Here is a 14,913-nt window from a genome sequence, read left to right as displayed (position 1 = left end):
TGTTAAATGGGATGTGCTTTTAGTCTGAAGGTACTTCCAATTGTCTCTTAGTAGGATTCAGCAAGCAAATGAAACAGAATGAAACATCTGTGTCCTTAACATCAATGAACTGCATCACCTCTAGGTGCAGTGTGTCCTTCAAAACCCTTGCAAGATCTTCATGGATTTATGGCCTCACAGAATGGCTTGGGTTGGAAGGGATCGTAAAGATCATCCAGTCCAGGGACACCTTCCACTGTCCCAGGCTGCTCCAAGCCCCATCCAACCTGGCCTTGGACACTTCCAGGGATCCAGGGGCAGCCACAGCTGCTCTGGGAACCCTGTGCCAGGGCCTCCCCACCCTCCTAGGGAAGGATTTCTTCCCAATATCCCATCTCACCCTGCCCTCTGGCAGTCAGAAAGCACTCCCACTTGTCTAATCACAATTACATTGATTTCAGCATCACTCCAAGCACTTCCAGCACCAGAGAGCCAGAACTAGAACAGAAGTGTGTTGGAGTGATAACACTGGGAAAATTTGGGAGAGCAGCAGCCATGTCTGACAGGCAAGATCTTGACTGGAAAGGCTCGAAGAAGCCCAACCATGGACACCAATGGGTGCTCCTGTTGCAGGTGCCCCTCAGGGCCACAAGAGCTTGGTGGAAGGAGTGAGTGCTCAAAGGCAGCTGGTTGGTGTGAAAATTGGGATTTTGGAATGCTTCATCCAGCATATTTGCATTTTGAAGCCAATATTACTGCCTGTCCAGGAGGGCTCCCAAATGAGAGGAGAAAGGACACTATGAAGAACAGCAGTTCTGTTCAGCCCCGAGGACCCCAACTTTCCCTCTTCTTTTCCTCACACCTCAACTTCCCCTATTCTCTTCCTCACTTCCACATGATGTTCGTTGGGATAATGCAGGAATCACTTCCCAGCTTCATACATGAAACAAGCAGAGGAGGCAGAGGAAACAGGATCTGCCATTTTCAACCCAAATAATTGCATTACAAAGCTCAGCACGGTTTTCATTATTGTGCCGCGTTCAATCAACCTCCATCCCAAAGGTGCAAACGGATCTCAGGCTGTTCCAGGCCTTGGCAGCTGCTTTGCTGTACTTGCTCCTTTTTTTTTTTTTTTTTTCTTTTCGTCTTGGGGCTTTTAAAATTGATGGGAGGCTGAAGGCAAGAGCTGATGCATTGTAGATGACAACAAAAGAGGCTCCATAAAATTGCTTTTGGCATCTCGTGTGCGTTCCGTCTACATCTTATAAATTACTGCTGCATTACAGCGATAAAAATAGGTTTGTCTTTGGAATTGATTACAGTGAGATAAAGCCCTAATAAAAAAAAAAGCACTGGTGCATAAATATTCTGAGCATACAGGGGTAATTTGATTTGATAAAATAAAAGTATGGCTCTTAATTTCTTCCTTTTAAACAGAACACACACGCACACGCAGCGCAGGGAGAACTTCAGCAGCTGTTCAGTTTAGGATTCTCAGAAATGGGTCTGTGCCTCTTGCAACTCTTCCCTTCCAACATTTTTATGGCAATCTCAGCATCACCAGCATTCCCGCTGCTGGGTAATGTTCCTGCTGCAATCCTAAAGCGTTCAGCCCAGGCTTCTGTGCTCCTTCCAGGTGATAAACATTGATTTTCCTCACACCTCAACTTCCCCTGTTCTCTTCATCACTTCCATGTGACATTAGGTGGGACGCAGGAATCACTTCACAATTTCATACATGAAACAGGCAGGGGAGGCAGAGGGAACAGGATCTGCCATTTTCAACCCAAATAATTGCATTACAAAGCTCAGCACGGTTTAAAAGCTGTGCCCCTCAAAGTTCTTTTGCTAACCAGGCTGCTTCTCTGGAGTTCACTGTGCGCACCTCAGCTCTGCAGCCAGTGCTCTCGCCTTGCTGGGACTGCAGGATCAGCAGAGGGAGCCGGGATATTGTTTTCAGCAGTTCTAACATAAATGGAAGGGTAATTTTATTTACACGAGGAGGAGGGAAGCAGCGATTCATGTTTCAGCACGGCCAGCCCAGCGCACTTCACTCCAGCAAAGCGCTTTGGCTCAGACAACAAATCCAGGGTGAACACTGGCCTTGCATCAGGACAAAAGCACGGCCTGAGAGTGACCCTTTGAGAAAAGCTTCGCTGCAGATAACAGCGACGGGGCTGCCAGGGGATCCGGGGCTGGGTGCGGGAGCTGGGGAATCACAGAGCAAAGCAGCACATCTGCTCTGCAGCCCGGCAGCGGCACCAAACCCCCTCGGCCACATCGCCGGGAGGTGCCGAGCCTCCGACCCCAGCAGAGCCCAGCCCCGAGAGCTGCAGCCCAAAATGATGCTGGGCACGGGGCCGTGTCCCCCGGAACCCCTGTTAAAGCTGGTTTGGGGAGGGTGGGGGCAGGAAGCCGCTGCTCCCGTCCCTCCAGCGCGGCGGCGGAGCCGGGCCGTGCCTTTGATGTGGGCTGGACGGGATGTGGCTGCGCCTGCTCCCGCCAGCCCGAGCAGGGAAAGGAAAACCAGCGGCAGCAGGGCTGACGATTATCCCTGTCGAGCAGCTTGAGCATTCCTGAGTTTTCAGTAATGTACGATAAGCTGTTGGGAGTAAGATGATCCCTAAAAACCTCCCATAGGACTGGCAGAAGCTGCCCAAAGCGTGTCCCGACACAACTGGTAGCACTTCCACTGAGGGAAACACAGGTAGGCTGAGAGAATGTTCCTTTTAAATTTCATTTATTTATTTTTGTGTACATTTTCCGTAATTCGACTGACATACCATTGCTATAAAGATGCCCTGCTCTTTGAATATTTCCATCCAAGACCACTAGTTTCAAGTGTGGTTATGAAAAGTCACGGCAAACATATGACTGGAAAGAGGTGGTTGGTTTTTGACTTCCAGGCAGTTGTTTGAAGCGTTTCAGAGATGCACATAATATTCAGCAGAACACACGCACGCACAGTGCCGGGCTACACACACACACACACACACGCACACGCACATCTGGAAAACTGTTACAGTGGTTGAAGTTTCCAAAAAGGTGTCCTGTCCCCTCTCAGCAGCAGTGAAAAACCTCTGGGTATCCTGAGAAATCAAATCAAAGCGCAGTGAAGAGGATTAACTTATCCCATCAGCAGGGTTTGGGGTTGTTTTGGGGTTTTTTTCCAAGTCAAACGTATTTTGCCAATCTGATTTAAGTGAAGAGGGTGGGGAGAAAGAATCTGTGGCAGTGAAGGTTAAAGAATACCAGTGCAGCATGGACCTAAAAGCATCTCATTAAAACAACATCAACTAAAAGCCTCTCAAACGTTACACACGTGGTCCTGCTGTCACTCTCCTACTCCTGCTCACCTCCAGAGCACCAGGAGACAACACAGGGAAGTGCTGCAGATGGAGCCAGAGGGAGGGGATGTGCAGCTGGACAGGTGGGCAGCCAGGTGACCACGGAAGGACTCTGGAGCACAGGGAGAACCCTGTGACCTTGGCAGTATCTGACTGATGGAACCTGGCAGTGTCTGCACCTGGCTGGAACAGGAGCTCAGAGCGTCCATCCTGCACGGGGCAGCTCCAAACCGTAGGCAAAGCCCACGGGGAGACTGACAACCACCCCAGTGCCACCTCACACCAATGTCAGCACCTCTTTCCTTTTCAGTAACATTCTCCAAGCCTGCTCTGTCCGGCCAACACACCCTCCCCAAGGCTGTGATTCGGGGTCCTGCCTTAGGATGTGGCGGTTTTGATTCTCACAAGGAAAGAGTTCCCTCGACAAGGCTAAAAATTGAAAATCACCCACACTGCAGTGCCCTGCCTTTAATCCAACACCACCTCTGCCTTTGCTGCACTGATGGCACCCCAGGGGCTCTCCCGAGGAGCTGGAGCTGCCCCGTGCCCTGGCTGCGAGCGGGGTTGTGTGAGGTGACAGGCTGCGAGCAGCACAGAGCCCTGCGGAGGAAACCAGCAAAGCCTGAGACAACACAAACAAACTCCAAGCAATTAAAAGAAGGATGGGAGATGTGGTCTGATGTACTTTTGCCAAGAAATAAATATTTTACGTTGCCTTTTTTTCTTTTTTGAAAAAGCACTTGCATTGTGTTTTTTTAAATCTCCAAAATGGTCGAGTCACTCCCTGCACCCCCCCAAGCACAACACGTGCTCACAGACACACACACCACACACACCGTCTAATGCACATAATTCCAGCTTTGTAGAGCTACTGGATTTACTTTGAGACAAGTTTCTTGTGCATTTGGACAATTTACTTTGAGACAAGTTATTTGCAAGAAGGCAAAGTTCATGCATGGCTTTGACAGCTCCACTTTCTCATAAATGGTTTTTGAAAAGCAGAAAGAGAATGAGGGCCAAAGCTCCATTTAAAGTTCACCTCGGATGCCTGAAAAGCATTTATACCCACATCCTTCTGAGGTCCCTGCTTTATGAACTTCTAATCAATTCCACATTCTGCTACCCAATGTTTCTTATACATAGGGGAGAGAAAACAAACCAGAGAAGCAGCGCGAGCTGTCTGGAAACAGCTGCACCACAGCGCCCAGGCTGCCCAGGGAAGGGCTTGAGTTACCGTCCTGGAGGGGTTTAAAATGTGTGGATGTGGCACTTGGGGACATGGGTTAGTGGTGGCCTTGGCAGTGCTGGGGTTTTGGTTAACTCGATGGTTTTAAAGGCCTATTCCACCCTGAATGTCTCTGCAGTTCAGTGATTCTATTACTCTTTATCAGAAAGGCTGGGGAGGCTTTGGAAGCACCTTTCCAAGGGGAGAAAGGGAATAAAAAGAACAAAACCCGATGGGTTTTGAGCCTCCAGTCCTGACTCTCTCCCACACTTACATGCCCTACAGAGCAAGAAGCTGCTCATGAGTTGCTCCATCCTTTCTGCAGGACATGTGTCCTGCATCCCCAGAGGTGACACTCGGCTGTCCCCCAGCCCTGCCTTGGGCAATCCTGACCACCCCAGTGGCTCCAGCAAACTCCATGGAAATTTGACAGAGAGAAGCCTGGCATGAGCCTTGGACAAACCAAGTTTGTCACCAACCAGATTTTAATTTTCAGGTGGGAAGTGGTTGCTTTGTCAGAATTCAGGGTGATTTTAATGGTGTGACACAGAGCATTTTATCAGCTAAACTGAACCCTGGTGCTACTCAATCCCCTCTCGAAGGAACAACTGAAACCCACCTCGTGCTTCTCCTACTAAAAACATTAAAGGTGAGCAGGTTTCTTCAGAAGCCTCCAAGATGTTAAAAGAAAAATCAAAAAATTACAATTTTTTAAAGCAAGATTCCTTATCCCCATCCCTAATTCTAGAGCAAACCAGGACACTAAAAAAAATTAATCTAAATTGCTATAAATATAATTTAAAATCATAATTAGCTGTCTACTGCCATCCCAGCTGTCAGGAGTATCAATACCACAGGGGTTCCACATGGCTCGAGGGCAGGCTGGGAGATACCTGCAGCACCTCTTGGATAGTACCAGAAAAGGATAAATAATAAATAAGAAGAACATGAGAAAGAATAATCAGCCTTCCACGTGTGTGGAAAAGCAGAGACTTTCACAGTTAGAAACCAAATGATGTTACTGTAAAAAAAAAAAATCCTAAAAATAAAGTAAAGTAAGGACTTGCATCACAGAAGGGTGGGAAGTCTTCTCCTTCCTAACATCTTCAGGTGCTTTGCCTGCAACCTCTTCAACACCAGAGACCACTGGGAACTGGGTGCTTTTCCATTTTTTGCTCATATTTTGGTGTTTGGGGTTTTTTTTCCCTAGCCAAAATGATATAGAAATATCCTTGTTACAGATTTCCCACCATCTCGAGAAAAAGCAGATTTCACACCTTAAGACAGAAAGTCTAGAAATCCCATCTATTGATGCTAAACATGGAGCTTTGCCAATAAAACTGTAATTCCTTAAACTGAAGATTTTGGACAATTTTAGACAGTTGGTTTGGTTTCTTTTTTTTCCTACAAGAAATGACAAATTTTCCTCCAACACATTTCCAGCTTACAAGAAGCTCCATTTAGCAGCTTCCCCTCGTTGTATTGCTACTAAAAAATGCAGAATTCCAGCTATTTTGTATGTTGTGACTATTTCCAGCAGCCCCTGGCACAGGGACAGCTCTCACCAAGCACAAACCACTCGATTCACCAAAATAAAAACGGCGGCCGAGCCCTGGAAATTCACTTTACACAGGGATTTTAAAGGGAAGATTCGGAGCCAAATCCTGGGTTTGGGGGATGTATTTTGAGCCCCAACCTGCCAGAAGCCCCCCAGAAGGCAGAGTCCATGCTGCAGGTGTTTATGCAGGACTTGGGACCAAATTTGGGCTAAATATGGATGGAGAGCTCTGCAGCTGGGCCTGGATTTGGGAAAATTTGATCCTGGCTCAACAGCTGTGACAGAGGCTGGGATTTATCTTTAAACACACCCTTTTTTGGCTCTCATGAGGCACTTTATCCACATTTCTTCACTCTGGCTGTGCAAATCAAGGACACCTGGTCCTTCCTGACTTTTCAGGGTATCCACCCTGAAAAACACCCCACACAAATGGTGAAGGGTTTTGGGTGTTCCGGGACACTCCGAGATGACTGGAAGTTCTCTCCTAGAAGGAAAAATCCCAGATGTGGCAGATCCCAATACCTCTGTCACACAGTTCCTGGGGAAACCATGTCCATGTGAGTTTTTGGAGGTCCTGGATACTCCAGGCTGCTCTTCCAGCCACCAAACACTGGTCCCTCTCACTGGAGCATTTATATCCATCCACCTCCTGGAACGGCTCGGTGCGTGACGGGTCACAGCCTTTTGGAAAAACCATGGTCTGCTCTCGTTATTTCCTCAAAAAGAATCATTATCTAGGGGCAAAACCAGACTGAATTAAACCCTGAGCTGGCCTGAATTATTCCTGGAAGATAAACCAAGCAGCAGCTTTCCTGATCGCTTCAGCAATACTTGGGGTGTGTTTAGTCTTTATTCAAAAATTACACTATTCCGAGTTTCCTGGATTTAGCTAAGCCCAAAAGCGAAAGTAACAGATCAAAATACCCTGCAATAAAACTTCTAGGAAGGGTTTTCAGGTCTGGCTAAAACCAGACAGCTTTGGAAATCGCCGAAAGACGTCTGATCTTTTGAGATTTCCATCTCCACTTCCAGCGCAGTTCAGGCGCTTCCAAGCTTTTCCCGGCTTGTCCCCACGGAACCTTGCGGCCGCTGGACTCTCGCCCCATCCTTTAAAAACCAAGAGCCTCTCGAGGAAGGGACTGTGGCACATCCTGGCTGCTGGCTGGGCTGAGCCACCTTGGAGCAGGGTTGCTGCAGCTCCGGAGCTGCTTGGCTTTCCCAGAGGGATTTTTAATGGAACGGCAGCGAACGAAGGGACAAAGTCTTGCTTGGGCTGGAGACCTGCAGGGTGGCTGCTTTAGCTAATTCCCAGCTGTGGGGTTAGGGAGCAGGGACTGGGGAGGACAGGCAGCTCCTTCCTCTCCCAAAGCACTCCATGGACAGCTGCATGGAGGCCCCTTCCCGCTGGCTGCCAATAAAATCCCAGGCATGCAAATACAACCACGAAGGTGCGTGGGATGAGGTGTCCACGGAGGCCAAGAGCTCTCCAGCATCCCAGGGCTGCTCTGAAGGAGCCACCTCACAAACATCCTGCCCCAACTACTCCCAGGGGAACGGCACTGCCGGCTGTGCGGGCCCCTGGCGAATTCCTTCCTCCTGGTGGGCTGTAAATTGGGTATTTCCAGCATTAAGCCAGTCAGAGACCACCTTAAATGCTTCCCCTCTTCTCTCTCAGCTGCAGAGGCCTCTCCCAGGCTTTTCCTATCGTTTAAGGCCACACAGCAGCAACATGTCTTTGTTCACTTGCAGGTTTTTCCCCGTGGGTTTCTTTGGGATTTAGATTTTTCTCCCCTTGCTGGAACTGGGGATGCAGTGGCAACCTGGGACCCACTGCCCACAGATCCGGGCCTGAAGGAAGATGTGGGGAGGGCAAGGGCAACCAGGCTGCTCTCAGGCTGTGCCCTCGATGGACCTGTGGCTGTGTCCTGCCCCTCTTGATGCTTCAGACCCTCCCTGGCAGGGTGGACTGACACCAGCTGCCCAGCAGAGGACTCGTTTTGTCCCTATGCCATGAAGTTCACTGCACTCTCAGAGTCCTTTTCATCTATCCAGCAACGAATCTTTGTGCCTGCAGCACCAGCACCAGCAGCTCCTGGCTGTGTTCATGCATCTGCAAACACCCCGGAACTGAGATGCAGCTTTTTCGGGCCCTATTTATTGACAAAACCCACTGTTTTTATGGAGTGGGGTTATGTGAAGGAGCAGAGTCCTTTCAGCCTTCAGCAGAGCTGCCACTCCTCCAGCCATGGTCCAGGGGGGAATCTCCCAGCTCTGCAGAGCACACGGCAAATTTCACATTCTCCATCTGCTCCAGCAGAGGCTGAGCTGAAATATTAATGAGGAGATCTGATCCCTTCTCACCAGAAACAATCTGGGTTTTATAGCCCAGGCAGAGGCCAGAGGAGCAGATAAAGCTCTGGGATTCATCCTCTGCTGCTGGTTAAGGGCTTTCAAGGAAACCAGGAACCTGGGGGGAGGACACAAGAGTGTAAAACCTGTGGACATCTGGTGTGTTTTGTCCACCCTTCATCTCCCCAGGCTCAGCCCCCACCTCTGGGCATGTCCAGAGCAGAGAGAGGACCTCTAACATCAACAACCATAACATGGCAATAAAGATTAATGAGCAAAACTTGCCATTTTATGTCTAATCCGTGGGGATTTATAATCATTAATCTTTATTAGTGTGTAATAACTGTTTGGACATCAAGGACAGATTCTCAGCTGGACAAAACTGGCCTCATTCCAGCCAAGCCAGTGGAGCAGTGCCAGTTTACACCCTCCATGACCCCAGCTCTACATGAGACCCATCCCATCTGTAGGAATCACATCACTGACAGTGTTTCCCCAACAGCAGGGGCAGAGAAGTGAAGGCAACTGTTTGTCTTTCCCTGTATCCCAAAAAGAGAGCTGCATGTGTCCAGGAAGCTCAACAATAGACATGTCAATAAACACGAGGAAATTCAATGAAAAAGCAACTGCAACAAAAGGAACCCCAAGGAGCGGGGAAGTGGATGATTTTTGAGGCAAGACTAGAAGATCTGGTTTGGCAGGAGCATAACTAAGGGGGATGCAGCAATCTTTGGCATGTGAAAGAGTGAAAGCACCAAGAGGTTCCCAGAGTTCCTCTAAGAGGAACAAGATGGAAAAGGGGGGGAGGGGGGAAAAGAGCATCTTGGCTGGATTTTCTGAGAGAGAAGTTTGAGGGTTGTTTTGAATAAAAAAGAGGTCTATTAAACGAGGGAGGTGGTGGGAACCTTGTCTGAACTACATCAGACCAGCCACTAAAGCAATGTTTGACCAAGCAGGATTTCCTCTTCCAGAACTTGTAGGGAAGAAGGGAAACGTGCAGGTACACCCTTGGCTGGCAGCAAGCATGGAGAAATCCCAGCTGGGGCTGTGCATGCCCTTGGCCCCTGGCAGCCCCTTCCCACCAGGACAAGGTGCAGCAGCACTGGCCCAGCAGCACCTGCTGAACAACAGGGAGATCAATTGCAGATCTTTTTTTAGGGATTTTTCCAAGTAGGGACCCACCAACTGCCTCCTCCGTCACACACCTGCCTCCAGAAATGATGTTCCACCTCTTTAACAAGTCAGAGTTGCCTCTTTGTCACCAGTAAACTCAGCAAAAGTCAGGGAAACACAGAAATACAGTACAGAGATATCTGTGTCAAGGTTTGTACACCTGGAACAACTCCAGGAAAGGTGGGCATTGCACCCAGTGCAGCAGCATGAACCTGGTGGTTAAAAACAGCAACCAGAAAATGCCCTCCAACTGCCCTTTCAGATTTAAGGGACCAAAGGGCTCTTGGGGACCCAGAAAACACCTTTCCTGCCAGCGACAGCTCCAGCAAGGGCAAGACCTCCAGCATCCTGCAGATTGCAGGAGCATCAGGAGCTGTATGGTGGGGGGAAGAAGAGGATGGACATCACACCTGGGGACCCCTGGGGATGGCCTGTGCCTCTTCCCTGAATCCTGATAACCTGTGGCAGGTTGGAGAGGCCCTCCCTGCCCTGCAAATCCATCCACAGCTGGTCCAGGTCACAGCTCAGTGCTGAGCTCCCGGCAGCTTTGATCTCTCTCTGATCCCTGGTTTAGGGGTTCTTTCAAGTTTATGGCATTTGAGACCCACTTCTCTAAAAATCCCAGTTTGGGGCAACCCCACAGCCCTGTGCTGCGTGAACACAGAAAACCTTTGTGAAGAACATCCTTAAGCCTCAAAAGCTTTGCTGTTCAGGGGGCAAGGCTGCCAGGAAAGGTTTCATATCCCTTAGCCTGTGTCTGTCCCAGGCGAGGCTGTGCTCGTGTTCTGGCCAAGCAAAGATCTGAGCAGCGACCAAAGGCTTTTTTTATCTTCACAGAGGTTACAATCAAACGGCAGAGACAAGAGCCTGACTTTCATCCCGCAGCCCAGCAGGTCTGCAGGGCTTTGAAGCACACAGGAGTCCCTGGCTCTCCTCCCTGAGCTGAGGCCACCAAGCTCAGGCTTCTGTCTAAGAAATTCCTGGGTCAGGCCCAGCTTTGTGTCCACCATGAGGGATGCAGGGACAGCCCCACAGCCCTGCACGGGCCCTCCCCTGCCACAGCTCCTCCCCTCAGCGCTGGGGATCTCTCACAGCACTTCCCATCCTCATGCTCAGACAGCTCCACACTTACTCTGGGCTGACGCAAACAACTTTAAAAGGAACAAAGTCATGGAGAAGGAGCAGGGAAGGGAAGTGATTTGTTGAGTGCCCTATTGTCATGTCATTAAAACAAAGGGATTTGGCAGCCCAAGCAGTGCAAGAGCAGAGAGCATAAAAGCAAGCCCTTTGTGGAGGCATGGAGGAATCCTTTTAGGGGGTTACCAGCTGCAGACAACACTGCCATTAATTTTCTATTGGAAAACGCTGGTGACATTAATATCTGCTATTAATACTGAACTTTGACAGTATCTCATAAATTCAACCTGTCAATTGCAATGGCACTGAAATGAAGGTGCTCTGAGGTCAAGGAGATGCGGTGTCCAAACGAGACTTATATTGCAGGGGAAAAGCAGCAAAAACAATCTTTAACAAAAGCATCAGATCCATATGTAGGAAAACCAAAGGGTGGTTTTAAATGTCATGTTTTTCAAAGCGAGAATTGATGCTGGAACCAAGTCTATAAACTGGCTGGCTGGACTTTCAGCTGCAGCTGAGGACAATCAATCAAAACAGCTCTGTGACTCTGAGAAAGTGAGAGAGAGAAACACACACACACACCATGGAATACGAGAGGGCAGATCATGAGCCATGCGAGGCCTCTTAAAATTACACTGTGAAGTAAAACATCCTCGTGTTTCATCCGCCACAAAATGTAACCTGAAAGGTTCCCCTCGGCACAGAGTGGGATATGGAGCTTATCCTCTACCGAGGGCTGGGCAGGCTCCTGGGACAGGGCTGAGCAAGGGGAACCTCCTCCCCAAAGCCTGCACGGCCTGTGAATCACACCCTGATTCCTGCAAGCCCTCTCTGAGCCCCCTGCTCTGCAGCTGAGGGCACAAGGATCAATAAATCCCGACAAATGCTCTCCTATCTCTGTCACTGCCAGCCCCAGGGCAGAGCTGCACCATTCCAGGCTCACAGCCACCCCTGTGGTGCAGTGACAGTGGCAGCCCAGGCACTGGCGGTGTCTTTGTGCGCCTCTTCAAAGTGTTGGCATGTCCCAGCACCCCTGCCACAGCCCCTGCTCCAAACACTGCCCTCCCCATCAGCCCTTCCATGGGATTGCTCCCCAAAATCTGCTCACACTGTTCCAACCTACGCCAGCAGAGTCTGGAGCTGCTAACCTGGCAGAGCAGGGTGGAACAATGTCCTGCACAGCTCAGTACTGCAGAGCAAGGTGAGTTTCTGCTCAGACCTGGCTCCCAGAGGCTGTGCCCAAGCGAGGGGTGGGGATGGAAGCGCGTGCAGGGCACGAGGCACTTGTGCAGCCTCTGGGACAGCCGGAACAGACAGGCAGGCCCCTGTTCCAGGGCTGGGGGAAGAAGGCAAAGGCAAAGGCAGAGGAGCTCATGGCCAGGCCAGGCAGCTGGGCAGGCGTGGCTCAGACCTGCATTAACATGGAGCCAGCGGCCTCGCCAGGCTCGGCAACACTCACAGGGCACAGTGCCCCTGGCTCCAGACAGTGCCCCATGACCTGAGGGCAGGGTGATCTCCAGCTCCTCTCCCACCTCACCTGCCCCCTTCTCCTGCCCCTGGCCTGCAGCTTGTCCCCAGGGACCCGGCCAGCAGCAAGGAGCTCCAGGCTGGGATGGGCTGTGGGGTCCTTGTGTGGTTTCCCAGGCTGCAGCTCCCACCTGCAGCCCAGGGCAGAGCCCAGTGCTCCTGGCTGCCTGCAGCATCCCAGCTGGAGCTGGACACAGCCCAATCCACGTGCCAGCACGGGCTCCTGGGAGCGCTGGCACTCCCAGACTCTGTGAGCAAGCATGGAGGGATTGCTGCCAGTGCAGTGCCACGAGCTCTGGAAACCACCACTAAAACATCCCGTTTTTCATGGGTGTCATGCTGTGCATCCTGTGATCCTGCCTCACCCCGAGAAGGAGAGAGGAACTCCCTTTGAGGCCCAAAGCAGCTCATCCCCAGCCCAAGGGAGCCTCGGGCACTGCAACGCTGCTGGGCAGTGGGCACTGACCAGGGCAGCCTCCTCCTGTCTTTGTGCAACTTCTCTGACAGCCTCCTTCCCTCCGGGCCTCTTGTCCCAGACACTGTCCCAGCAATTCCCAGAGCTCCCAGCCCGCCCTCTCCAGCAGAGCAGGGCGGTGGGACAGAGCTGGCCCAGCTGGAGGCCGGGCAGCGCCGGCCAGACTCGGAGCGTGGTGTCCAGAAAGAGGTGACCACAGGGGACACCGTGGCCTCCCTCCCTGACACAGCTCGAGCAGCTGAGCTGCAAGGCTTGCTTACCAATTCCTTTTATGATGCACATTAAATATATTCCGCAACAGAGACACTTTTCCTCTGCTCTCCTCTCCTCTCTCCTCTCCTCAGACACCTTTTCCCCAGCCAAGCTCTACGAGTGCTGCTTGCTGTGGCCTCATTTTGCATCATCATCATCATCATCACCACGCACTCATCCTCATATAAAACAGAAATCTATTCCATCAAGCACTTAACATAAATATTAAAATAATGTAAGGGACAAAATATAAATCTACATACAACTTCATGACTACCATAGCACCTATTACCATGACAAAGCAAATTCTGGTTCAAGGGGAAGGGAAGGGGGATGAGGAGCGAGTTAGGAAGAGGAACTTCGACTGTCATTAAATATGTAAATCACTCTTTCAAAATGGGTTTTCTTTGTTGTTTTGTTTTTGTTTTAAGGTTACCAACCTTATTAAAATTCATTCCACTAACCAGCTCGTTCTATGTCACTATGGATACCAAAGAACCCTTTAAAAAAGCTCGGGCGAGGCGGGGTTTCTCAGAATAAAAACAAAACAAAACAAAACACGGCGACTTTCTGTTGGTGCTTCCATGACAAGTCCTGCCACGCGCCCCTCCCCTGCACCCACCAGTCCACAGAAGGGCAATTCTTTTACAAGTCCAGTTCTCAGTCTCCCAGGATGAGCTTGACAAAAGAGGCGACGTCTGTCTCTTTGGATTCGTGCAGGGTGAAGAAAGGATGTTGCTGGGAAAGAAAGAAAAACCAGCAGAGTTTATTATTCACCACGCTGAGGGCTGGAGCAAAAAGCTTTTCAGACAATCCTCTAGACAGTGAAGAAGGTTTTGTCCTTAGCATCATAATATTGGGCTTTTACAGCCAAGGCAAGTTGGGGAGCCCAAGGGCTGCTCCATGAAGTTGTGATGGCCTCCCGGATTCCCCCTAAACCCTGCCCTGGCTGGGAGGGCTGAGCTGGGCAGCTCTGGAGGCAAGGGAAAGCCTTAGAAAACCCTCTCCATCTGCCCCATAACACCCCCCAGACCATGGTTACCCATCCCACACGCTCCAGCTCCAACTGGAGCAGTGCAAACCTTGCTGACTGCAGTGGTTTTCCCTCAGCTTCCTGCTTTATCTGTGTATTTATTTACCCTCTGGTGACTCCTGAGTCTCATTTCTTCCCTGAACTGCCCCTCCTCGCAGCAGGAGTGGCTCCTTCACCCCAACCACCACACAGGAAAGCCATCCCGACTGCAAACCATCCACACTTGTGTGTTTAACTACTTCATCCTGACCGACATGGGGAGACAGCCTGCCAGAAAATCCTGCCTGCGTTTCAGCACAAACGGAAAAATACGTGTAAGGAGAAAAACCACAACCAAATCCCCCCGACAGCAACAAAAGCCCCTCTCTATCAGCACCAGCAGTTCAGTTTGGTTGGTTCAGCAACACACCAAGCTGAGATCCCACCTGAAAACCCCCAAAAGCTTGTTTGACACCCACTGTCCTGGCAGATAATCAGATTTATTTGTGTGGAGGGTGTCAGAGGGAACCAAAAGGTAGCCAGGGCCCTGCAGGGCTCACACTGATCTCTGCTCTAAACAAGGTTGGGGGTTTGATTTCCAACACACTCATTGCAAGTCAGGTTTTTAAAAATAATTTGGTGTTTCCAGAGTTTTTCCAAGCTGCCCCTCACCTCAGTCCCTGAGCATTGGCTGTTTCAATGATGTTTAATGGCAGTGGCCAAGTGGAGGGAGAAGAAGAGCAAAGGAAAGATATTTTTCAAGGTGGGTTTGAGTGGCAAGTCATCCAGGGAATAAGACGAGGCAGCTCTGAGTGGCTGGGAAGCGATCCAAAGACACCAGTAAGGAAGAGGAAGCACAATTATGTGGGAAACAGGGCT

At 50.3% G+C, this 14,913-nt stretch overlaps 1 protein-coding gene across 1 annotated transcript in view; it reads right to left on the bottom strand.

Moving 5' to 3' along the window:
• Positions 1–2,702: 2,702 nt before the first annotated feature.
• The window catches only part of MAP2K6 (mitogen-activated protein kinase kinase 6), a 52,804-nt gene continuing 40,593 nt past the window's right edge, over positions 2,703–14,913 (bottom strand). The window contains exon 12 of the mRNA XM_039562595.1: positions 2,703–13,760. Coding sequence (XP_039418529.1) covers positions 13,683–13,760 — 78 coding nt within the window. The 3' untranslated portion in view covers positions 2,703–13,682. The remainder of the gene's footprint in view (positions 13,761–14,913) is intronic.

Source organism: Corvus cornix, chromosome 18 (genome assembly GCF_000738735.6).
Source record: "Corvus cornix cornix isolate S_Up_H32 chromosome 18, ASM73873v5, whole genome shotgun sequence".
Lineage (NCBI taxonomy): Eukaryota > Metazoa > Chordata > Aves > Passeriformes > Corvidae > Corvus > Corvus cornix.
Note: the sequence above shows the minus strand (reverse complement) of the source record. Positions and strands in the feature narration are given on the sequence as shown.